Genomic DNA, 27,864 nt, shown 5'->3' with positions numbered 1-27,864 from the left:
ACATAGCGGACAGAATATTCTGATATAGAAAATCCAATTGTGCATAGAACACGATATTTGTATGCATAAAGCAAAATTGCGTTCTATTAAATGCCGAAGGGTCCAATTTCTACAAGAAATGGTTAAAACGCTGTTAATTATTGCCATCACTATACCCGAAGCCAGCAGTTCACCAAATTAGCTGCATAAAAACATAAAACCAGAAACTTTTTAGTCCCCAGAGGTGAAACGGCATTGTCATTTTCGCAGTTTCATTACAATAACTCCATACAATTTCTATTGTGTCGTTGTGGCCCTTAGATACACATTTCATTGTTCATGGAAAATACCGAAAGTTAGTTTAGGAAAGACTAAAAAAACACAGTTTGCTTATACAACTAGTCAAAACTGTATGGACAATTTTAATCGAGCTCATATTTCTAGAAAAAGAACAAAGCAAGAGAAACTGGGCCTTGCTTGTTTAACTTTTATTGTGGGGAATATTTATATGCTTCGTTTAAAATGACAGTTACCTTTATGAGTGAGAATATATTTAATTTTCGAACACAGTTTTTTGCCTAAGGTTTCAAGAAAGTCTGTTGTTATTTTTGCACTATCAAATAGTTGGTGAAAAGGCGAGTAAAATAAGTAGATATTGATCTTCCAGCCGGCAATAAAAAGCAATTAAAAATAATTCAGCTAGTGGTAATTTTTTTTAATGTACATTTTGTTAAGCTTTTTAAATTCAGGGTGCAGCGCATAAATCCATGCCGTCGATCATAGAATATAGCCTGTTACAAATCGTCCATAAAGGCACTTGATTTACATTTACTGCTCAATTTGATGTTACTGCTGGCAATTTTCTTCATTAGTATAATTGCAATCAGTCGTTCTATCTGACTTAAATTATATTAATATTTTAGTTTAACATGAAGTTATGCAGATTCATTGCAGAAGCGGCAAGAAAAACCGGCCATAATAATATTTACGTAATTTAAATTTGTTATAATAGTGGGAGCAACTAATTAAGTTGTAAAAATGTTAAGATGCGAAGAAATAAGTAAGACCTGGAATGTACATTTTCAATATATCGGCAATATAAGTATGTGAATATTAAGTAAATATACAAATTGGCCGATTGTGGTCACATCCTTTCCAGATAATTGTCAGCGTAACAAAATCATGGAAAACAGTTTTCTGCAAATGTAACATTTCCTCTGTGTTCAGAAGAGTCGCAGAAACTGAAATGAAACACACAATGCGTGTATTCAGCGCCTCCTGTTTGCCTAATTGCGCTATATATCTCTCAGAATTATATCTATATCTGGTAAATTAAAGCACTTTTGCCATTGTTCTGGGCGCTTAACAATGACAGACTGACAGCTTTGACTCTATCTCAACGTTATTATCTCTTTTTGCGTGTATGTGCCCGTCCGTTTTCATTTTAATCGGATGAATCCTGTCTGGCAGAGAGCGCGGAAAGATACCAATATGATAAAAACAGAGGGGTTTAAACACTTTTTTATGTAAATTAAAAAGTGGGATTAACTTACAGTCGGCGATGGCCCTGATTTCGGTCTTTTAATCAGTTTTAATCAGTATGTTTTCATTTGAATAAATGGACTGATTGCGTACGAAACACACCCTTTTGTTTCTATACGTAAATAGTTAGAACGCTTCGAGAGAAGACCATTGGACAATTTGTTAAAAATGGATTGTCTTAAACTTAGTATTATGCGAATAGTTCTCTTACTCTGTTCTGTTTGGTTTCGAAAGCAAATCAATTGTCTACACCAGCACACCTGAAAACAAAAAAAGTGTCAAATCGGAAACTATAAGGAAAAAAAATCGAAAAGTGGAACTAAGCCAAAAGTATAGGACTTAGCGCCAAAATCAAATTGTTCATTATTTTTTGTCTAACAAACCACATACAGTTTCTGAGATATTGATTTAATTGGTAACAGTCGCAATAGAAAGTATTCCATCACAGAATAGTTCCGCATAGTCTCATAATTTTGTAAAACCTATATTTTATTTATTACTTTGATTTAGATCCGATAGAAAAACATCAAGGAAACAGAGCTATGCTTAATTGAATTTGTGTAAATGTTATATTGATGAGTCGTTCGAAAAGTTTCAATTTTCACAATATTCAGAAAAGCGGTCAAATGCACCCTTACAGTACCGACCATGTGAAACTTACAATTTACTTCGATAGTATGAGAGTATCCTTTAAAAAAATTTACTGATGATCCAACTATCCAAAAAAGAGCGCAATTTCCAATTAATTTTCATTCGAAAAACATCACTTTATTTACAATTTGAAAAAAGTCCGAAAAAATATCCAGAATTATAAGCGCACAAATGCATTGTCAACGAACCTACAATAACAAATTATGAATTTTAGCCTCGTTTCGAAAAAAATCCAGCATAGACCATGTGCAACTTGCAATTTACTTCTATTGATAACTTATTTTTCAGAATGGAAATTCTTTTAAGAATTTTACTGACGCTCGAGTTGTTCAAAATAGAAAGTACATTTTCAATTGATTTTAATTCGCAAAATATCACTAAATTTGCAGTTTGAAACAGTCGAAAAAAATATCCAGAATTACGAGCGCCCAAATACATCGTCAAAGAATCTCCAATAAAGATAGAAAATTTAACCTTATTTCGACATACAATTTAGTTTTTCTGGAGGCGAATCTTTCGACCAATTTCCTAATGCTCTAATTGTCCAAACGGAAACCTCAATTTAAATTGATTTATCACACAAAACAGCATTTAAATCAATATTTATATGCTAACATCCATGTTTTAATACCATATCTGTAAAATTATTGTTGAAAGTCCACTTTCCGACATTTTAATTACTCGTTTTGCACAATCTATATACTGATTTAGGCCCTATATACTTTACTTTCCTTTGCGTATCACTAAAACCTCCATATTTAGTGGCAACTGCTTATATATACACATTGAAGTTGATGAAGTACTTCGTGTTAGCCTGCTTTTGGAAAAGTGTAACAGATTTTCATCAAATTTTATGAGCTGTTTCGGTTTATGTCATCGTTTCCTGCCACCCGTAAAGTTAAAGTCAGTGATTCATATATTTTTAGAGGTTGTACTTAGCTTTTGGTGGCTTTTATTTAAAGCCAAAGCCACATAATCTCAAAAGGCATTGTATTTGTTACTTTTTCGTTTTTTAACTAAAAATATAGCCAGCTCTTTCTCAAACAGTATTTTTTTAAATGTCCAACTTACGATTAAAACTCTGTGGGATCCTTTTCGGAAATACCCGCCTTCCAAAGGCTAATAGTACAATTGCAAGATAGTAATGTGATTAAATATATTCAAAATTGAATTGGAATGTCGATATTTTAATTGATGTGGGCACTAACAACTACATTACATTTTGTTTAATTAATATGATTGTTATTATGACAAATAAACAAAATAATATTAACATTTTCGAATTACCGTGATTGAACCGAAACAAAGCAAACGCAGTGTTTTGAGTAATTAAAGTTGCATTACATTGCCCACTATTTATATGCTTCGCCCAATATTTATGTACTAACTGAAATAATTACGAAGGTATGCGGCAATTTGTTAAATAAATAGTTCTCGTTCTATAGCAGGTAAACAAAAATATCTACTTTCGATCAATATATGGTGATTTTCTTTTTTTGCTATTTTTCGGCTTTGGATCTCCAATATATCTGTTACGGTCTCGTCGGTCCACGGTTGTGGCCATCGTGACCCATCGGGAAGCTTGGTACTGCAGGACATTTTTTTATTCAATATTTAGCTGCAGTAACAGGTTTTTTTCGCATTCATCCACATTGTCTTAATGTTTTAAAGTCGGTAAAGGCAAATTCTATCTTTATATTGTGTTAATAATTAAACATTAAACTTCTCTTTCAGATTATTTACTACCGACAACTGATAATAGTTTTTGTGTGTTTTTTCGTTGATTCTATCGGCTGGTCTTTTCTTTTTATTATTTGTTTTGTGGGCAGCAGAGGTTTATTAAGAAAGTTGTTATTATATATAAAAGCGTGTCTCGTCCTTCTTCAATAGCAGAAACTGATATATTATCGTCCCCTGGAGCATTTCAATAATTAATTTAGAGCATGGCATCCTTCCTAGGAGTTCTAGAGTTATTTCAGGTAACTCTTCCGACCCACATTCATTATTACCGGTCTTGATTGATTCGTTCCTTGAAAAGGTTTTGTTCTAACTTACGTTAGAATTATCGTGCGGTATTCAATACATTGCCTGGATCTGGCTTAATTTCTCCGGTTTTATTTATCAGGTTAAAGACCTGCTACAATTATATGGCCACTTATTATACATAATTATATGCAGTACATTCTTATAAAATAAGACGTAGAATCGTTTCTGCTATGATCAGCATGATTTGACTATAAAAGAAGCCACAGCAGAAACGAGCATTCAGTCATTAGATGTTTGGTCAGAAGTCATAAGAATTGAGCCTCAGATTTTCTACAGTCAATCTTAGTCAGTCTGAAGACAGTCTTAAGATACACGTTCTAAGAGTCATGTCATTTAAGTTTCCTTAATTAAAAAAAAAATTAAGTCAGTTAAGGTTCGGGTTACAAGTAAAATCTATTGTTTGTATTAATTTGGAAGTAAATTGTTTTTACAAGCAAACTTTCAAATTAATCAATAAAATTTCACTCATCGACTTGTTTATGGTCATGTTCCGATATTCGGGTAAATTTTTGCATTAATATTCTACCCACTATTAAGATCAATACCAACCAATATTTTGGTGCTTAGCTGGAGCTTATTCTTTTAATGGCTTAAAACGGGTTACACTTTGTATCGTGTTTTTTAGGTCGTCAATTCTAGATTATCAATCGTCTACTGTAAAGTTTTGGAGATTCGCAAAACTAGGATCGCTCCTAAGTGTACTTTAAATTTTGAAAAGTTTGGTGAGCAAATATAAATTGTTTTCTTGACCCAACTAGCTCATTCAGTTCATATTTAGCACTACACGGTTTATTATTAAGGTATATCTGTTTTCTTCTCTAAAGCACCCTGTTTATCTGCAACTATTTTTGAATGTTTAAAATGTATTGTATTGGGTTTTGCACTAATTGATCTGAGGATTAATATTAAACAATAAACCAAGTCCTAAGCTTCTCGTTTTGATGCCCATAGGGGCAATGAATAATTCGTAATCCCCTTGTACGTTCTATACCAAAATAGAGGTAATTGATAATTTATGCCGCGTATACTCGTTTAGTCAAATGCAATTCTAATTATACCGGGAAATATTAGCAATAATCCGGCCATTGCACCGTTCAATAATTTCGTAAAATGCGTAAACGAAAATTGTAATAATATTTTGATCAACTTCAATAGCTGCCTAATGCATGTATGTAAATTTTCGATAATCAAATGCAAATTACTCTATATGTTCAATAATATGCTGTTGAAGAATTGGATTTCGATCATTATTGAGTGTAAATACGCCAATCGTTTGTCGGCAATCTAAATTAAAGCATACTTGAATTGTGATCAATTTGTTTGTCAAAGAGATAACATTCAAATTAAATTAGAAGCTTTGAAAAGAAAATTGATCAGTGCGGGTACTGGTTTCTGCAGCTTACTTGAAACTCTGATATTAATTTATTATTTGAATTTTGCCAGTTGATTATGAAAATCGGGAAAATTAAAGCCTGCTTTATCTTTCAAATTTTTTATAAAAGTGACTGATTTGTTTAGAGGGGAAAATATAAAAAATGCTTCATTCAATTCATGCCACTTTTGCAAGAAATGTATCAAAAAACTACCAAAAAGTGAAAAAAAATCGCTTGAAGTGTGGCAAATTTTAGGCTGGCAATAAAGCTGTCTCATATATCAGCTAAGACTTAAATTTGACCAAGTTTTGAGTTGATTTTTTGTTGATTTCAACTGAAAAATTATTATATCAAAATCTGTCTGCTTATCTGTTCATTGCATTTTTCTTCGCTTAAGTAAATCGTCCGTCTAAGACATTGTACTATAGGGTGGGTGTTACAGACAAGAACGGTTTCATTCAAATTTCATGACAGGCAGACAGATTTTATGCTTGAAAAATGTGTTCTAATACGAATATAGTGGAGGATATTCACTCGATTATTTTCTTTGAATTTGTATTCATGTGTTTCATATTTACATTTTGTTCGAGGAATTCTACAAAGTCTGGTATATTTTTGTATATGTAATTTTATACATGACTTACTAGGTGATATAAATCATTTGACCACGCCAAAAGAGGGAAAATATAGATTATAAATGATCAAACTCTGATCTGATATTCCATCTAAAATAAAATTTGTTGAGATTATATAACATTTGTGTGCGAAGAGGGTACAATTTTCGGAGCCAATATTTTCATATAGGTAGTTTTGCCAGATTAACAAAAATTTGCTGTATTGTTTTAATAACAAAATTGATTTGCCATGATATGTATAAATCAATTCTTCGTGATATTTTGAATTATAAAGTGAACAGGTTTGTAATGTTGTGAGAGGCATTGAACATTTAAAATGCGCTTTATTTAATTTGATATCCCGATCTCGTTAATTCATCTTAGCTCTTGTCAGTTGTGCGATCTAAATAAATATCGTGTTCTATTTTGCTTAGTAATCAAGTGATTTTTTTAATGGTTGGGATGATTGAGTAAGTCATTGCTGGAAAAAGAAGCATCTGAATGAAGTAGATCAAGAGTGTCTATCAAAATGCGGTTTAAAACAACACAGCCTTTGATACAGGACGCATTTCGTCCTTCGGGCACCCCAAGTTTCAGTTAGGTCAATACTGTAATGTAAAGAAACGGTACCTTTTCTCAAAACAAACCCGTTTTCATCAACTCCGATTCAAAAGACCGCAACTCGATTAGAACATTTCGCCACCAATTTGGCCGACTGCATGTTGATTTGGAAACTTTATATTATTTTTAAATGACCTTTCAGAACTCAAAATGCGCATCTCAGTCTTAGACATGTACAACAATATTCTGTTAGTAGATAGAAGGAAGCAGCGCTGTTTGTTTGTAACTTTTTACTGTCAGACAACACAGTAAAATGTGCTAATAATCGGGAAGGTAGAATTAAAGCTGTTGTTTATTATGTAAAATCGTCCATGTCCATGTTCGGATAAATATTCCATTAATACCAAAGCGTTTTTCTGCAACAGACAATTGTCGCATGCAAGAAATGGCGAAATACATGTTTTATGAGCAAGCCAGCTCAGTTTTATCCACCAAAGTATAGCAGTGAGCATTCAAATATATCCTGGCAAACTTTTGTTCGCATAAATTTTCGAGTCAAAGCAGCCGTAGAATAGTTAAGGAATTGTACCGTCCTGAATTATCGATAGTTGCCGAGGCCATTGCCAAAGAAAACATAGCGAGCCGATGCTATTCTATAATTTCACAGAAGCCCACAGAATTCAAATTCCAGTATGCACCAACTATGTTATATAAGCGTGAATAACTTATCCATGGGTGCAGCCCGATGTGTTCGATTGCCCTTTCCTTGTCGAACAATTACACGCTACATTCCGAACGAAAAATAATGGTTAGATTTTGCTTTGTTCAATCGCTCGTCTCTGAGGTATTTTGCCTGTTTCATGGAAAGCAATTTTCCACCAAACGAATTACTGTAAAATACCGCTGCAGTACAAATCGACAGCTATTTTTTCAAAAATTAGAAGTTGCACGATTTGAAAAAAAATTAGTCGGTTAACGCAAAATAAATGAAAAACTAGTGAAAGGAATTGTTTCAAACCTATAAGCATTATCGCCAACATTAAAGCTGAATTCAGGGTGTAATTGTGATCATGTTATTAACTTTAAATTTCCACTTGATAAGAAAACGTCCACAAATGAATTGTTTTCACATCAAGCTGTCCAACTGTAAATAATGTTTGATTGTGATTTCAAATCTTTCACTAAAAGCAATTTTTGTTGGTGAACACTTCGTACGCAGGGTTCTGGATCCATGAGTTCAAATTTCTTAAAATATGTATTATGGATTGATGGCCAGAATAGCTGGTGTTCATAGTGGATTGTTTAAAAATATTAAATTAAAAACAGGAATTTGATTCTCGTATGTAACAATAAGAGGAATGGAAACTTTTTCAACTTGTTAAGGTTAAATGGTAGATTCTTATTTTAGTTAATATGTACTAACAATTTTTTTTAATTAAGAAGTTATGTATTCTTGAAACGATTCGTTTACAGGCATATTTTCATTTTTTTTCATCATTTCTTTAGAGAAATCTGCAGTAAAAGTTTGCCACATGATCACATTTACACTCTGTACCTACAATGAATTAGGTACATTGTAATTTTCCAACCTTTTAGTGTAATTGTTAAATAAGATTAAATAAAACATGCCGCATGTTATTACTTCAAGCCTATGATCCCACTGAGTTTCTTCAGAGCAGATCAGACAAGTATTTGTGATAAAAAAGGTTTATTCAATAAAAAGATTTGAAGTATGGTGAAAAGTTCGGCAAAATTCTGCTAGTAAGGATAATGAATGGTTAAGTATGCAAAATTTTGATACAAATCTGAGAGAACAGTCGAATTAGTAGCCGAAAGCCATAATGTGCCGGTATTTTGGGTGTCGAGGATGATTTCCCAGGGGACATTCACTTGCGTGTGGTCCGCTATATAGGAAATGGTTGTTTTTGTTGGGTGGTATTATTACTACTTTCGTGCCAAACGGGATCCTTCAAGGGAAAACAATTAGGATACTTTTTGCGTTTATTAGCTTGACAGTGCTTTCGATAGAAGCTTGGTAATTGAGGTTTTGAGAAAGTGTTGGACATAAATCTCAATAACGGCAAGAAATCAAATCCTTAATGGAGCTTTGGTTCACAGCTCAAGTTTTAGCGTGAATTCTATAAACAATGAACAGTTTTCAAATCTTTTATTATTCATCGAAGTCCCAAAAACTAAATGTATTCATCATGCATTAAACTTCCAAATAATGTGTTTGCATAGTAGAAGGCAAATATTGTGGCTAACCGGAAAGGACAGACAAAGGACTATGTTCGGTTTTAATGGCAAACTGAACCTTTGTGCTCTCCCAATTCTGCGACAGTGATGATTTAGCTGATCCATGCTTTGTAATTACTTATCATCCCGTTTCTTAAGTGTTAAGGCCACTTTCAAGTGAGCGTTTGATGCCGCTGACATTTAAAACATATTTGATTGAAGAGTCAGTTTTTATTTCTTGCAAACAGACATTTTGCAGGTATAACACTTATCGTTCTCATTGTTAGCTTGTTGCGTAGCTATTCCAAAATTGTGTAATTTGCCTTGGTCTGAATCTGCGAATAATTGAGGTCAACCAGAAATGAGTCTATCAAGTGTGTGATTGTACGGATGGGACCCCAATGTATCTCCGTTCCGACGACATTTGCTGTTTACGGGCCGGTCAAATTGTTTGTGCGTTTTATTGCAGGCCAGCACGCTCTCCATTGGCCGCAAGCTAATTGTCCATTAAGAATATTTCTTTTATTAAGCAGAAAGCCAATTTGGTGCTCTCATATCACCGCCCCAAATACTACATGGGGCGAAATTGGATTTTATGAGCAAAACTCTGTCCGTGGGAATGTCGAGATTGCTTCATTTATTTTTTGTGATTTGAACGATTTTTACTTTAACAGCGCAAATATTAGAGGACCTATTCTTCCAAAAGTCTCAAATTTGTGTTTTAGTTAAGTTTTCTTAAAGGAAAATTGCAGTATTTTAAGTTGTAAATTTAGTAAGCCGATTACTATACTCGTACATATTGATGTATGCATCGGTATCTCTCCCCTACAATATATCAATTTTTTAATTTTTATTTTCAATTTCAATGTTTCTTGAATTATGAATAATAATTTGTGGGTAGTTTGGGTTAGTTAGTCAGTTGCCAAATATGTTTTGTAAAGAGTCATGATAGTGAGCTTTAACAGAGAACACATTTTATTTCGATTCTGGCGAGGAACATTATAGGGCGTAGCAGGGACTTTTAAACTTAAAAAATGAGAATTAATAGGTTTGAAACCAGGCCTAGGAGTGAGTGCCTACTTGTGTTTTCACTTTAAACCCGTACCTGATTGTCCGGGCAAAGTTGACATCCCTCATTTACTTAAGAAAATGGTGAAAAGTGGTTAATACGAAAGTTGTTTATTTTTACTCAACATTTCAAAATCTGAAATTGAAATTAAAATATCGAAGACGTACACGTTAAAATTGACATAACGGCCCTTTTTTTTAATGTAACACCATATTTATTTTTAGACACGTCGATAAGATTTATTTCCTTGATATCAGGAAAACATTATACTGCCTACAGTTATTTAAGCCATTTCCTTTATACTACGTTTTAAAAACGACTTATAGAAACACATTAAAAGAGCCTTGAAATACCACAAGCCAACAGAAATAATTGAGCAACTAACGATGTTTATGACGCACGATGCACGAATTTAAAAAACACTAAAGTTAAAATAAAAAATTCTCTATGTTTCCTTCATGTAGTTCTATACGTTTTCTTTAATAAATCATACGTTTTATCTAAAGCGTTTTGGATATATTGGTCATGATTCATATTAAAATTGTTAAGTGTATCAACTATAATGCGAAAAGTATCAACATTTTAACTGGACTTTTATACACAATATCGTGTAATAAATAACTCCAAAGATAAGTATCAAGAGGCGTTTAGTCGGGGCTACTAGGAGGCCATAGGATTATATGAATCCAGATATCAAAATTTTCATTTATAAAAAACGGCTACCGGGCGAACGTTGTGGAGAGAGTAAGATTGTTAATTCTTCATCTTCATTGACAAGCGTTTCAGTTCTACTAATAGTTCAGCTAACAGTTCGCCGATCGGAATTTTTTTTCCTACATTCGTAAATGCATTTCTAGATGGAACAAGCCTTTGGAAAATGATCGCATTATATTCTGTTTTCGCGGCAGATGCATTTTCTTTATTTTGGTAGAATACACGCATAATATAGCATTGTTCAATGTAAGAATAACACATTTACGTCTTCCAAGGTTTTATTTCAACTTCAAATTGAAAGAAATTGAATAATAAATAACAGCTTTAGTATTTACCACTTTCCACAAATTTTTTAAATAAATCGTGTACGAAGGTTTCCACTAATCAGGAAACAGATCGTTCTTTTCCTTATTGATTCCCGTAACTTGGAACAAACCTTATGGATCCACTTAATTTATACCAAAAATTAAATATCCTATCTCGGTCACACTTTCCCTTTAACCACCCCCTAATGTAATTTATTTCCATGCGTTTGTTTGCTCGAATAATTCGGTTTATTCAATTTTGCAAAATACCCCATACGCTTTCTTGTTTACGTCCTAAGAAACCGTGGATTTAACTTTGCAACTAAAAATTTATTAGGAAACTTCGAAGCGTTGAAAGCAGAGCATACTGACATCCTTGCATGTTAATAATAAACCGTGTACACCTTCGGGCCTGGAATAAAGGTTGACGTTGTTGGAAACATGATAAGGGTGGCATAACTTGAGCTCAAACGTCGCGGCTAAAATCAGTCCGTTAGCACACCTCTAATTGAGATTGAGGCCCAGAAATCTACTCTCCGTAAACTTTTGTAATAAATTTTAAGTTGTATTAGAACGTTATTAACCACCGCTCTGAAGAGAGATATATTTTAGATTAATTGGGAATTGCGACCGACTTAGAAAATATCCCTAAATATAATATCAAGCTTAACACCAACCCTAAATGGCTTAGGTAAGTTAATGAAAGTAGCTATTTGCCACTAAAAATAAGTAGAAATTATTAAAAACAGTGTCGTCATGATTTTCTCTAAAATGTTGGAACAGTTGCGTTGTCGGAAGAGGGACATTAATTAATTTAAACGGACTGTGAGCACAAATAGAAGTCCCCAAAAGCTGCCTTCTACTACAAGTATCGGATACGTTTTGATTTTTCTATAAAGAAATAAAATAAACCTCAAAATAAATAACGCATGAAAACATCTTGCAGTATAGTAGCTTCGACAATCACTTTCAGATAATAACGCGAAATATCAAAGATATGATTTGAAAATTTCAATTTAGAATCAGGGAATGTTCATTTCACTTGGACATGTTAAATGCGAAAAATAACTGCACTATCAAGAAAGCGATATATCTACATCCGCAATTCCCTTAGAAAGTCTTAAATGAAAAAGAGAAGTCAACTTTCCAGAGAAGGAAACAAAAATAATGTGTATCAGTTAATTTTACTTTCTGCAATACTTTATGTTAGGAAGCAGCTATTATTTTATATTAAGTAAGATCCGGGCTTCGTAAATAATATTAAACCGCAAGATACATGGCCCGAATTAGTTTAAATGCTGGTTAAAGCTCATTTAAGCCATTTCAGGTTTAAAACCGCAGAAGAATTATATATTTTTTGTTCGTGTTTGTTATTTTCTTTTGGCGTGAAAAGCGTTTATTGTCGTGAGGTTTATTTCACCTTCTCTTTGTGTTGACTCTTTCTGGCGTTATTTAGATGGATATGTTATCGTGCGACTCATGACCGCCTGCAGGTAATTGACTTATATTTGATAATGTTTACTATACGTTTACATGTGCAATTTGTAAGGAATTTGTATGAAATCGTAGTTTTCAGTTGGAATACATGAACAATCAATATACGAGCTACCTGCAATGAAACGCACTAACGCAAAGATTAGACAAACTGCTTGCCTAAAGAGAATTTTAACAATGTATACCTTAAGGATTATCTGAAACCTTAAGCTTTTGCATTTTGTACTGATAGTTTGAGTTTGAACTTCCCTAGGACTGGGTATGAATAATGAACTTCAAACTCATGAACCCAACAAACTTTTTCACCTGGCTCTTTAGCCGTATTATGTGGATGGAGTCTTGAATATGTTTTTTCATTTGCCTTCCAGATAACATTTTATAAAGAAACAAAACGCATACCTAAAGCCTACTATTTAAAGAAGCTGTGAGTTAATAAGAACCATTATTAATAGCATAGTCGTTTTTTTCTGCTGCCGTTTGTGCCAAACGAAATGAACTCGTGACTCATAAAATCTCCGTGTAAACCAATCTGTCGCTAGACTCAAAATTGAAAATTCAGTTTTCATTTAAAAGCTCCAATTCCCAGCAACATGCTTTAGAGATATCTCTAATAAATGCCAAAGGTTTACGTTGCTTTTGCGAATGTAATAAAGGTACACTCGTAAAGTTCAATATGCATAAACCAAAGCTCGTTGCAAAGAAATGAACATTCTTCTGACGGAATTTATTCTTTGTGGATTTAATTAAACGCACTGGAAAAGGAAGGTCCCATAGGCCTTGAAGTTGAATAGAATTGAGTTCATAAGAAAGACCAAAACGTATATTTTTTGTGTTAATGAAAATGAATCTTTGTTGTCAAGAACAACAAGGGATCAACGTCGGCTAAAATATAATGAAACATTTTTATTAACATTTTATTAACAATTAATATGGAAAGCATTCTTGTTCGATTCCATTAATCATTTATGGTTTTGCTTGAAATATTTGTCTAGAAATGTATTTGTGAAATCTTCCAATTGCAAAAGAAAAACTTTCACTTGTTGTGCTTCCACTTTGACAGTCGGCTAATATTTTTTACCGTCCGCCCATTGTTTGGCAGGCCAGTTTTCCGTTGAAGAATTATTTCTGTTCTTTCTTCTGTTCAAAAGTACAATGATTATTGGCGTATCAATATTGAAAATGGATCTTTTAAATATTAAAGCTTATTAATTAACAGTTTGTACTTTACTAGTTTCCCATACATTCAGCGAGGACACATTCCAGTTTTTTTTACTCCGCTTTATATATTTTAAATAAAACGTTTGCTTGTTTGCTATTTAATATTACTTATGCTTCTCATATGATTTCCAGCAAAGGCAGTTTAAATTGAAAAAAATACTAAAATTTGACTGCGTTATTTAAACGTTTGAAAATACTGTAACTAAAAATATACAAAAACATTTTACTGCCAAGCAATTCAAACATGTTGTTTTTGTCAGCTCCAATTTATTAAACCTATTTTGATGCAACATTTATTACAACCCAGCAAGACAATACATTTTCCATCCATAAGCATTTCGTATTCACACTCCAAATGACTCAAATGTAAATAATTTGCCTTGATTTAGCTTACCGTAAATAATTGTTCATTTGTAAGCATTCACTGTTATAAGCATGTGAGGACAACGGGTTGAATCGACTTGGGTCAGGGCAATCTCGAGGACTTCATTTAGTCTTTACCTAAATATGAACATTCCACTCCAAAGTCCGGAATAATACTCGAATTGCATGCAAGAGAGACCATTAGTATATTTTACTTGGACCTTAAGCGTACACATGCTTTTGCCTTAATTGGCCAATTAATACAAGACGAAAGTTTAATCTTAGAAAGCGCTCGAGCAGTATTAAAATAAAGTATTCGGAACTTACGTACTTAAAATGTCTAAGGAAGAGCTCTTGTATTAATGGTTCTGGTTATTGAAAACTTATTGCTTGCCCTACCGAATGGGTAAATGTATTGCGTTGTTTAAATTGGGATTTGCATGGTTATTAGTGAATGAACGGTATTGCTTGTACCTTGCTATTCCAGCAAGAAAGGGAAAGAAAGCTAATTTTGAACGCGTTTAATTTGTGCACGCAACCAATAAGGCAAACAAGTAAAGCGACATTAGACTCGAAAAATATACATTTATTAAACAATAACTGCAAATTAGTAAGTCAATCAATGAAGTACATTGAAAGAGATCACTGAAGTCAAACGATTTTTTTTTATAAGACGCATATTTAAACGGTTAAAAGTTACCCAATAGAACGTTTTTCTAGACTTTAATTTCTGAGTTTTATTCCATTCTAAACCGGAAGTTAAAAAAATTAATATCAATATATATTTGGTTTTCTTTATTGAACAACTACGCAATTAAGAAATACTTAGGCACAATTCCCTTTAACCCCAAAGTTATGAACAAAGAGAAAGAATGTGTTAAATTTGCCGATGGCCATTCGGGAAACTTTTCAGGATAAAAGTATTAAACCGAAAGAAATTCACGGTGGTATAATTCCATCGTTAAAGTCGCCTAGAAATTTACCACTTTCATGAAGTAGTTGAAAGACTTTAATTTCCGTTCATCTTGTTTTTTGTTTTAGAATAAATTTTTGAATTAATTACGAAAAAAACTTTTCAGAGCTAAAAGAGAAATGGATTAATTCTATACCTGACTAATTAACTTGGGGTAGGTTTAGACGAATTTCAAAGTAAAATTTTGATTGTCTATGGTTTAGTTCAATTTCTGTGATTTATTATTTTTTTATTTATTTTCTTTACAAGAATTTTAATCAATTGAAGTTTTTAGCTGGATGAAATAAGAGGGAGTACTTTGGGTTAATTTACACCAGAATTGATCGTGTTATCTAACTTAGCAGATTATGTGGTCATTTTGCGTCAAAATTTGGGAAACATTGGAAATTCCTTTTTTCCTCACAATGTGTGTTCTTATTTATTACATCCTAAATGTTCAGGAAAAATGTTCAAGTAAAAGGTTTTGTAGCATGTACCCTACTCAACAATATGGAACATATTTTCTAGCAAATATAAATGGAATTTGTCTGTCATAGGAGAACTGTTATTGTCTAATAATGATACATACATATCCATGTGTCACAAATATTTATTCAAAATTGTTGTTGTTAATTATTTTCTTAACCGAGATACGAATGATTGTTTGAAGGTTTGAAGAAAAACGGCTCAGACTAGACTAATATGCTCTGTTCTCGTCAAATACAGCATGCCATTTTGGAAAATGCCATAACAAAAGCTGGTAATCGATTTTCCGAAAGGAATTCCTATATTTGAAGGCTCGAGAAAACGATTTTAAAATGGGCATTCCTTCTCAATCGGAATGCTTGAATATAGATTTAAATTTTGCGTAGGTGAATATTTAGCAAGAAGGCATATACACCGGCAATGTTGATATGCGATCTAGGAAACATTGGCATTTATCGCATTTTTAGTGAAAAAATCGACAAGTTGAAAGTAAATTAATTTAATGAAGTTTAATAAAATTGAAAGTAAATTATAGCATTAGATTCTTAAGCAAAATAAATGAGTTTTCTTAGGAAACCAAGCATTTGCCCTTTTGGCTGTCTCGGTGATCTATTAGCACATTTTGAACGATAAACTTGTGTAAATCACAATTTGAATTATAGATTTGCCGGCGGCAATGTACAGTTGAGATTACTGCGAAAAACGAGCCCGATATAAATCGGTATTCGGATCAGTGGGCTCAATAACACTTTGATGATTTTGCACCTGATAGCTTCCAGTTCGCCACAACTATTAATTATTGTTTGGAAAATTGGGGCCCGCCACATGCTGCCTCAGATTACCATCTTCCTGTATTGAATTTTAGATTAGTGTTCCGAAAATCGCAATATTATTAGCGCGCCCAATTTAATTTAAATCTATGATTGCTTCTTCAAATTAAACTTGAGTTGAAGGGTTTTTTGGAATGTAGGTCTATCACATCAGTGATCTACTGAAATAATAGTACCAACATTTTCTAACGCTGTGAAACAGAGAATACATGATAGTTTGCCACAGTCAATGTGTTAAAAAAGTAGTATGTATAAACACTTTTGCATTGGGAACAATTGAAAACATTCATGCAAGTTAATTTTTAAAATTATTGTAATCTACGAATATGTGATCAAAAAGACAAAATTCATAAACTGCTACCAATTAGACCGATTTATTATACCATAATAACTCACTGTTTATTATAGTTGTGTTTTTGATAATTAGTGTGATAAATTGTTTATTTCGGTGACAAAACTCGTGTGATGGGTTGGAAGTTGCATTAATCAAAAATATTTTTATGAATGCTTTAAAAAATGAAGTTTTCTCAAGTGGATTTTCATTTTCTGAAACATTGTATTATTCTCATCTGACTACTTTTTTTATTTACCTTTAGAGCGTCAAGTATCTACGTAATATTAATGAGAAAAACATCGTTTCAAAGTGCAAGGCGGGAACATTTTGTCAAATTTATAATTATTTAATTTCTTACGATTATTTGGTTCTTTAGTTAAAAACAATTTGATCAGCAACAAACTCCTATTTGCTATTTTACGATTTTCTTATTTGTGGAATTATAAATAATAAGTCAGATATTAAGAAAAAAGTGACTTCCTTTGTGTGATTAAATGATAAAGTATTGAAAATAATCAATTCAGATCAATTTATTATTTTCTATTTTTTGCATAATAGATGTGAGGTTTTCTGTAAGATGGTCAACAAGTACACAGGATATTTACAAATCGGTGGAGGAAGTGAAAGAATAGTCGAATATATTTTTTGATTCAAAAACGTTCTCTAAAGTTTCTGTATCAATTTAGTTTAAAATTGTCATACATACAAAACGTTCTAGTGTCAATTACCATTTTTCTGTTGAAGTTGTCAGTAGAATATCGAAAATATCTGGTCTTCTAGGCTTGGCCTCAATTTCTGTATATACCCATCAATGGCTGATATTTGATGTCAAAATTAAAAGTGAAGATTGTTTTATAGCCAAAATTTATTTACCATCTACTTAGAGACGAAGTGTAACTTAATATACCTTTAATTCAGGTGTAAGTAGGTGTAAGTGTGAGAAGTCGGAAAAGTTTTAAAATGGCGTGTAACACTTTAAACTATATTTGGCAACGCTCCGAATTCACGTTTTGTGTTCTTAAGGTAATTATTATTACTGCTGAAAGGCAAAATACGTATGTACAACAGAGTCAGAGACCGCACGATTAAGAATATGAAAGCAAAATGCTTTATCAATGCTGCAAATTTCACCAATTTATACATAGAAAACTAAATGCTCCTACAAAACCCTAAAGGTGCAAGCATGTTTCAATGTGAGAAGTACATATGAAGGGGTCCTTCATAGACGAGAGAAGAGAATGACGATGAAGGTCACAAAATGTTGAAACAGAGATATTTGCAAAATTTAACTTTAACACGTTTTTCTTTGAGCAGATACTGTAATCCGTTTCAACTTGCCGTAAAAAAGTTGCGTGGTGACATTAAATAATAATAATAATAATATAGGGATTCAAGGATAAGAATTTAAACTATTACGATTTTTTATAGTAGAGTTCGTGTGTATGTGTGTAACATTTTTGCGCTGCTGGAGATGGCAGAATCTTTTCAGGACCTACAAACGTTGAAATTTAAGAACGGCAGCAAGTAGAGGAACGTGATGTAATCGAGGTGGAAATTAATTCACCGAAAAATTTAATTTTTTTGCAGCTTGTTCTACTGTAATTACACTTGATGTCTATGTGTTTATTAATTAATTGAACATGATCTTGGTCAATTTTCATCACTTTATACGACGACTGACTGGTAATTTAGAAATAAAATTTGTTAAAGAAAATTCTGATCAGCGTCTACATAAATGCTGATAACACGTTTCGAGCACAAATGGTGAGGGATTTTATCGTATCTATGATGCAAATTTCAGTTTTATTTTGCGATTCAGTTCAGTCAAAATTTTCAGCACCTCTTCCAAATTATGGTTATTAATTAGAGCCATATTTCGGTAGCTCTCCAGAAGGAGTGACCATTGAGGAAAATACGGTAATTGTCTCGACCAATTTTCTCAACGAGGTGAGTCTCAGTCCTTTTGCACTGGGCGAATGGCATGATCGATAGTACATGCTATAAAAACTGACACTGGTAACTAATTTTTGATGATTTGTGACCTTTATCGATGTTCCTCTGGACGCTTCGTATAAAAAAGTCAGGTATCCTCCACCTACTTTCAAATATATTATATATCCGAAACATCCCGTATGTAACATTTTTGTGTAAACTAAGTGAAAAAGAGTTATCTATTGCATTCAACGCTTTGCATCCAGCTTTAAAAATAAAGCTCTCCATTTCTAAAATTGGACATATCACGGTAACGATAAAAGCATCGTGATGTCCCGTCACTCTTGCAATTTCCCACATATACGAGTTGAGTGCACGCTGAGTACTTAAATATCGCAAGGTGTTGTCGTCAACTCTATGTGACGTTGCCTCGCTATTTTACACCTTTACATTTTTTCCTTTTCTCTCGAAGTCATATTTAATTTCAGATCGCGTTACTATTTTAAAAGAAGTGCTTTTATGTTGTATTTTAAGTCACCTGTAGCATGTTTGACTAACTAGATTAGCTACGAATTTGTCTACATATTAAAATGTATATAGCAGCCTAATATTGAATCCCCATAAAAAGGTGTGACAGTAATTATACTACCAGGTAATTTCAAGTGATAGTCTATGCATGTGTTGGGTGATATATGCCGATTGCTTTTCCCTGCCGAAGATAATCGGATTACACGATAACCACGGAATGAAACTCTGATGCTGAGTATTTCGATGTTAACAGTTCTCCAGTTTTTTACACGCTGGGGTTTTCATAACGAAAGTATTTTCAAAAAAGGTCCAATAAAACTCGTCTTTGTGAACAATCTCGCCTTAATTCAAAATGCTATCAATTTTACAAGCACTGGAAACAATAAGGAAAAGCCGAAAGTCTTTATGCACAACAGCGTCCTTTTGTTATTCCCAACAAGGTAAGACTCAAAGTTTTAATAATAAAGTTCAAAGTGCAAAACTAGTCTTTGGGAGCTTTTGTTCGAAAGCTGAAGTTTGAATGCTGTGGATACGGCATATACACTTTTATTAAATAGTCTTACTCAGGAAAAACCTTGTTTAAGTCAGTTGGTAATTACTGTTTTGCCAAGCTCCCAGGAATATAATTTCGCTGAGATACGCTTACAAAGCACTTGAGAAGTGAGGTAATTTTGAGCAGGAAGGACGCAGCAATAGAAATAAAAGCTGCTTTTGATGGCGCTAATATCAGCTTTGGAAATCTTGGAAATCCTTCAAGATGTGCTTCCAACAATGGACTTAAAGCGACATTAAAAATGATAAATGCCCGGATGGCGAGCGGGCGATTCATCTATTAAAAATACACACGGTGGTGCAAATTTGCGGTAATTCCGCTGGAGATAAAGTAGTTTGAGGAGGTGAAAAAACTATATCAGTTACAACTGAACATCAGTAACAGTTTGTCCTTCATTAATATTAGCTGGCGAAACTGGAAGGCAGACTAAGAAAAAAGAGTGGCTGGAGACTTTAACTCGTGGGCGGGAAAATTCATATTTTTTTATTTTGATTCGTTTATTAAAGAATAATTATTTTCAGAATTTACTTTTACAATGGTGATCAATGCTTAAAATTAACGATTAACACTTCTGCAGAAAAATTCTTCTTCGTGTTTAATCCCTTGTTTCTCTGCAGAACTGTTAGTTGTTAATTTTACGCATTGACCAGCATTTCTCAATTAAATTGGTTTGACAATAATGGTTCTAAAACAATGTACCTGAGTCATTTATATAAATTATCATAATTTTCTCTAAAACAACCAGTTGTTAAAATTATTTTGTTTATACATATGCATAATTTATAGGAATACTTTAATATTGTGGGCCCTTAAAAAACGGATTCAATTATCTATCAGCACAGAGTAAGTACGATAATAATTTAAAACTCTAAAATGTGAAATTATATTCTTTTTCCAAATTTTATGATCACGATCTCCTTACCTTTAATCTTAATAATTTTAGAATATTTCAATGTATTTGTAATTTAAAAAGTAAGTTTAGTAATTAGTAATGAATGCGGCTGTGGTGATAGATAAATGTAACCGGTTTTAAAACAAAGGGCCCACAATCTTAAAGTATTCCTATAAATTATATATGTGTATAAACAAAACAATGTTATACACTTTTTATTGTTGTTTTAGACAAACTGATGAAGGTGGAAAAAACACCGAAACGTTTTTATTTAGGGACTAAATTATGACAATCTAACTAAATGAATGAAACCCAGGAACACTGTTTATACAGTGAGGCAGGCAAACTTATATGACTAATGGTTCTCGCTCTAGCGAAGTGAGCCTCAATCCGGTAAAACCAAAGACATTAAGAATACTTTCCTGCGAATGCATATCGAAATTGTCTTATGATTTTGGCAGTTAGCTCTCTTATGAATTGCCATTTTTTCATGATATTGATACAGTAGAAAGAAAGCCCTGACCTGTATAGTATGGAGAAAAACCTGTTAAGCAAGTTTCCATAGTCATATCGTGGATCAACGTTCTCTTCACCCCGTTAAATTTCGGCTGACGGGTATTCAAAGGGTTTAAACATGATTCTATCTTAAAGCCTTTATAATTGAAAATGCTGTCTCTTAAACCTTGAATCCGACGATCATGTGATAGAAGGCAAAATCTGATATTTTTTCAATACTGAAGGGCTTGAACATAAAATCTACTTGTCACTTGTTAAGCAAAAAATATTAATTTTTTCCAATGAAGATTATATAAAAATTGGCAAATTAATAGATAAATTTGAAATGATAACGACTTGTTAGATGAAGTGGTAACCGGACTAACTAAGAAGAAAGGAAAGAAAATAAACTCCCAACACTTTTCAAAGTTTAACTGGTGACATATTTTTCCGTGCTGCTGATGTGAACAGTTGGCAGCTATCTCAATGGTATGCAGATGCATATATTTATTATATTAAACTGATGAATTTCTGCCTGATCCAAATTTCATATACGTGCAATGCGGATTGTAAATTCAAAAAATAATTTCCGAATCGGGCCCCATGTTCGGTTATGTCAATATGGAAATCCCGCTGAATACACAAATAATTTATAGGTAGTCCCCATCGATATAATGTGTCTAATTGGTAATCCCTGTTTCAGCGGACAAATTGCCCCCGGGCTTTCCCCAAATCACCGAATCGCCCCAAAACAACAAGGTGGTCGAGATCGGACACAACACAATGCTGAATTGTGCAGCAACGGGCAGTCCTCCACCGAAGATCACTTGGCTCAAGAACATGTTACCGCTGAACATGACCAACAATCCCCGATATTCGATGCGAGATGATAAGCCAGGTAAGATTTTCATAAGTTTGCATGCGATCAGTTTTTTGTATCTGAAATGTGAACTCTATAGTCATTAACATATATAAAGAGTCATCAGCAAAGCAAAAGCAAGACTAACCTTGACTGGTCTCGTTTAAAGCGGTACAATTTTCTTAACATATTTAAGGGCTACGAAGAGAGATTTGATTCAATTCAATATCGAATTATATTCTGCAAGATACTTGCGAGATTTTCGTAAGATTCTTGTAAAAATATTGGTCTTGGTCTTGCAAAAAATAACATCGATCCTGCGAGACCAACACCAAGAGTGCACACCAAAACGAGTGACGTTCAACACTAAGTTCAAAATTTGCTACTGCTAACAAACTGAACATGCGATTAAAGTGACCAAATTGGGGAAAACATGTCTAAGATGAAAGAAATCTGTAGTGAGTCATTATATGCAATAAATTTACACAGCTTTGATTTCATACGTGTGCCGTTTCTCGAAATTAATGATTTATCGTCTTAAAAGGCGATCTCTTCGGCTTAGATGTACGGCGACTGAAGCTGGTGAAAAACATATAAAGCTGATTACTCTCAGACCAGACAGAAATGCCCATTAAAACACCTTTTTCGGGATTCGAAAACAAAAACCACCCGGAGTTATTTAAGCGCAATCGGTTCTGAAAGGTGAAAGCAATTTTCCGATCAAAATTTGAAGCTGCGCTTGCCTCCAATGTCGTTAAATTATTCAAAGCCCAGTGTCAGATAGTTTGGCGTAGCTCCATTTGACGCGTACCTAATTTTACCTCTCCAAATGTCGGATATTCGAAACTATAATTAGATATATAGAAGGTTTATTGTTTCAATCCTCAAAGTAACTGTCTGAATATTTTACAGTTTAAATCGAACGCGCCGTTATCGATTTGCGCTTTAAATGCCAAAACTTAATAAATTAATCTGATACCTATATGTATATATTAGGCGGTTTAACGTAATATAATTGAATTCTTAATTAAGTATTGCGCTTCCTCACATATTCCTTATAGTGTGATGCTATATCATTAAACCACTCTTGGTTTTATTAATCAGTATAGTTATTACACGTAAATTACTTTGATCATTTTTTTTTTGTTTTCTAATCAGTTTTTCTGACTTACATAATTCGAATGGGTATATTTTCTTGCAAACTTAAAAAATGAGTCCTCTATAGAGCTAAATCCGACATGCATGGATCATTTCTTGAAATGTTTTGAGATTTTTCAAATCTGGTCAAAAAAAATGTTTGTAGCAATTTATACTATTTTTAAAATATACAGATTAGTGAACTGATTTTGAAGTTAATCGATTTATATGTTCCTATAAGGTTTGGGGAACGCTACTCATGAAATTATTTAATAAAGGGCGGTGGTTTTTTCGATCCATTTTTTAGTTTCTTCAGCGTCCGATTGAAAACCATATGAAATCGTGTTTCCTGCGCATTTAGAACTCATCATAAATTATTTAGAAACTTCTTTTGCTTCTAATGCGTTGAACACTATTTTTGCGCTCGGATTAGGTTATTCATTTATTTACATCGATTTCACAAGCACGGCAGTTACAAGAACTGCTGTATGGATATGTATGCACAGACACATATCCATACATTTTATGTGGTAAATAGTTCCTGAAATACTTTATATACCGGATACTCATAAATTGACTTTTATTATATTCGAAAAAAACGGGCTCATGAATTTTTTTACGCCTTCTTGCAACATAATAAAGTCACAGACAAACATTATAAGGGTAGAAGGCGATGGCTCGGAAAACATGTTTTCTTTGCCCGTGTGGAAGGTAATATTTCTTAGAAATTTTCCTTTTCATAAATTTTATATGGGGCTGGGCTCGGGCCGGAATGATACTGAAGCCACGCTCCGGTGTTTGGCTTGCATATTGATTCGGGTTAAACGAATATCTACGCGATGTGGTCCGTTGTCCTGAATACATACGGCTCTAACCATTTTGGCATACCAATGCGATCCGATGCCTCTAGTTGATAAATTAAAATGTGCACTCAGTAAATATTAAGAGCTGTAAATGTACCGTCTTACTTACAACTTTATTGCTCACTCTTAACCGAGCGCTACTCAATTGATATGGGAAGATGGTCAGCTAGGAAAGCGCTGCCCGAGTAACATATTGCGGTCCTTCTGAACGCCTTAAATAAGTTATAAAAGCAGAAAACGTAAATAAATACACACGCGTTTGCGTTAACGGTCAAGGTAGCGTTTGTAGCAGCATTAATCAAAAGTGAGGATATGTTTTGATCTATCTTCTCTTCCATCTGTATCATTGAACAGGACTTAATTGCAAATTTATCAACTTTTCAGCATTTATATCTTGTAAATTACTCTAAATGTATTACAAATCCCGGCTGCAGCTACGTATTTAATACGATGAGAGGAAAGAAAACCAATACCCTTGATTTAAACGTAGAACATGGAAATATCAGTGAAGAGGTATTTTAGAGTGCAAAGACCAATATGGTCGTACTAGAAAACTGACCAATATAAGAATCGTAATGCTTATATGTTTTCTTTAACCAAGTTGAAAAATTCTAGAAGGTAAAACGTCAATAAAAAAACCTACAATTTCAATCAAATATAATGTATGAGCTTAAAAAAATCCGTTGTTGATATTTCCTCCGAAGCTCCTTTTAAGATATCTGGCAAACAAAGGAGTTAAGATTTTTCACAGTTAAAAAACTTTCATAGAAAAATAGTTCATAGCGATCCGCTAGGAAATAAATAAATGTTGACCAAAGGCCATTTTGGTAGTACTATATAGTATGTAAGGAAGTAATATACATATTTGCCATGTCCAGATTAGTAACAGATTTTTAACGCAAATATCGAAAAAATGTAAGTTTCAGTGTGAGCAGAATGAAATGGAAATTTCAGATCAAGCTAAACAACTATTTTTTTAAATCAGCAGTTCACACTTTTTAACAATTAAATTTTAAATAAGCCATAATTCGAACCAATCAGCATTTTTAAGTCTTTTCTAGTGTTTGCAGATGTCGGCTTAGCGGTGTTAAATCCTGAAGTATTGCGCAAAACAGTATGTAAGTAATTAGAAAAATACAGAAAATCTGTCCAGTCGTATCTACATGGAATAATAATATTCTGAATAAATATTTAAAATTATAAAGCCTGGACGCATATTTAAGCGTTTCACCTACTGTTGATTTACAACGCATGTAAAGTGCCAGCTCATAATTTATCGCTTAAACACACTTTTCTGTAGATATTTTCATATTTGCCGAATATAAATCATCCGCATAATTTCTGTTATGCGTAATAAGCAGTAATAGTTTATAGAGGCCCGTTACATAACTAACAACACTGTAGATATCTGAAAATACTATCTAGCAGGAAATAAGTCCCTGCTTATTAATTCATGAAACACATAACTGACGACCTGTGTGTTTGAGTTAATGCCCTGTAGGTTTTACGGCACTCGAAAACATTACAACTACATAGTGGCGAGTATTTAAAGCTGAGTGTGTTTTCATTATAATTTTCTTGCTGCGTTTATTAGCTATAGCTAGTTTATAATGCTAAAACATGCTCTTTAATGATGATTAATTCAACAAAACTCTGGCAATTTCGACGTGAACTTTTCGTCACATACGGAAAGACGTTCGAGGCATTTATAAATAATCAGTCTCCTCGTATTCTGGAGCATCTAAATAAGTCCAGAACCGAACCCCGACTTCCGAACAGTAAAGTCCGGGTTTGTCTAACTGAAAGCAAAATTTCATGACATAATAATGTGCTGTAAACTATTCGACAGTGGAGGATTTAATAATTTAAACTGCTGGAAAATTCAGCTTGGCAAATGGTGTTTGCAAATAATGGGACTAGGACTTGTAAATAGTTGCAAACTTTTGCCAGTTGAAGCTTGTTAGAAAGTTCAGACACCTATTTAGGCCTTCTAGAATGCAAACAAAGGCAGCCAGGCTGGCCGCTATAAAATAATATATTTTTTTAAATTACCTCCGTCGAGTCTTCGTATATACTTAAATATACCTTCTGAGCAAAATTGCCTTTGCTACACACTCACCCAATTGTGTGCCTTATCCTCAATAAACCGGAAGCTAAAAAGACTTCCATTCAAAAGCAATATGTAGGATATCGAGTAACGTGTTCTCCAGAGTAGGATCGAATTTCGCAAATGCGTTCCTGGCTTTTAGTAGCTTGGTAGATAAATAATATGTTTTATTGGTTTATTTTCTCGTCAGGTGCAAGTTACATTTCAGGAGAAGAGACGAAACATGATCCTAAGCAGTAGTATACTAGAGCAATACTATAGTAGATATATTTTAAGTAAACCCTGTTAAAACTCTTTCTACTTAGGAACTCGTCTGTGTAAACTATTTCCTTATTTTTCTGGCTTGAACACACATCCTCCTGATAGAACTTTAAGAAATATTTATTTTGATGCAACAGCATTAGCTGTTTCATCCTGGTTCACGAATTCGATATGGTAAAAAGTGTGTGTGAATCGCATATACAAAACTCTGTTTCTATGTGTTTATCAAAAATTGAGATTGAATATTTTCCGTGAGAGTGTGCAACAATTAGTGGGTGTTTGGCAACTTGCGCACAAATATTTTTTAAGTTTGAAAGTCCTTTGGTCTCAAAACGAACTTGAAATACCACTTTAACTTTTGGAACGGTGTTAAGCAGAATATTTAAAATGTGCTGGTCTAGCCTTCAAACCTTCAATCGGCGTACCAATAGGGCGAGAATCCTGTTTCATGGTTCAAAAAACAAAAAGTCGCAGTTTGAAGACGCTTCGTAGATCAAGTATTCGTTTTGGCTTACGCAATGAAAAGATATTTTTAATTTTCTTAGTTTTCTTCGTGCACCATAATTTGATCCGAATATTGGGTCTCATCAGAACTGCTTATTTTTTAATCTTGACTTAAAACTGTTCCTGTGACCTGAACCATTTTCAAGTTTCCTGTGACGAATAAATTGCCGAACTTGGTTTATCTGTTGAATGCTCAACACGGGACCGAAATGATCTTTCTTATTCAAGTTTCTTCAGTTTATGATACTAAGCAGTCCTAGGTGTTAACGCATTCTATGCTGATCTTCCTCGGTTCAGATGTTCCATACCCGTAATATTCTGGAGGTTCGTCGCTTCTATTTTTTTCTGAAACGGATGATAAAGTCCAAGTGGTGAAAAAATATCTGTTTTCAAAATGTTTCAGCATCTCTTTCTGTTACATAAATAAATTTGCTGCTTGCTCGATGTGTAGATTTCGACCTATTTTCACCATCATATTTAGTTTCCTTAACTTTTTGACTAAGACGGTATTCGTGGCTTGTTTTCATATCATTATCTAACAACTGCTATCTTCATACGGTCTGCGTATTGTATGTTGCATATATTTTTTCTTCAATTTGACCTTTTCAGCAGATCATTATCAAAATGCGTAAATGTTGAAACGAACGAATCGCCGAAAATTGTACGTTGACTTTCTTGCTCCAAAAAGCAAACCCAAAAAAATCAACAGATTTTCCCTTGAATTCTGAAAATGTATTCAATTCCGCCCTTTGAGTATCGAAAGATTCGCAAATTTGTATCTCTCAAAGGTAAAAGACATGTATAGTTGTTCCCTTCCGTACGTCTACTTTGTTCCTTCCCAACAGCCAAGAAAGTGTAGAAGAGTTCCAAAATACATCACATAAAAAAGGAGTAGATTAGGGAAGATCAAACAAAGGTATAACCAGCAGTTATTCAAGTTAGGGAAAAATTTCCCTGGTTAATTAAA

The 27,864-nt window shown here is 33.4% G+C and overlaps 1 protein-coding gene across 10 annotated transcripts in view; it reads left to right on the top strand.

Moving 5' to 3' along the window:
• LOC109534484 (tyrosine-protein phosphatase Lar) overlaps positions 1-27,864 on the top strand; it is a 455,803-nt gene that overhangs the window by 386,274 nt on the left and 41,665 nt on the right. For all 10 annotated transcript variants that reach the window (XM_048669227.1, XM_048669234.1, XM_048669236.1 and 7 more), the window contains one exon: positions 21,870-22,064. In XM_048669227.1, the coding sequence (XP_048525184.1) occupies positions 21,870-22,064 (195 nt within the window). The remainder of the gene's footprint in view (positions 1-21,869; positions 22,065-27,864) is intronic.

This window comes from Dendroctonus ponderosae, unplaced genomic scaffold, assembly GCF_020466585.1.
Source record: "Dendroctonus ponderosae isolate FM_Combo_2020 unplaced genomic scaffold, Dpon_F_20191213v2 Dpon_F_20191213_8, whole genome shotgun sequence".
Classification (NCBI taxonomy): domain Eukaryota; kingdom Metazoa; phylum Arthropoda; class Insecta; order Coleoptera; family Curculionidae; genus Dendroctonus; species Dendroctonus ponderosae.
The sequence above is the reverse complement of the archived record's forward strand: the minus strand, read 5'-3'. Positions and strand labels throughout refer to the sequence as shown.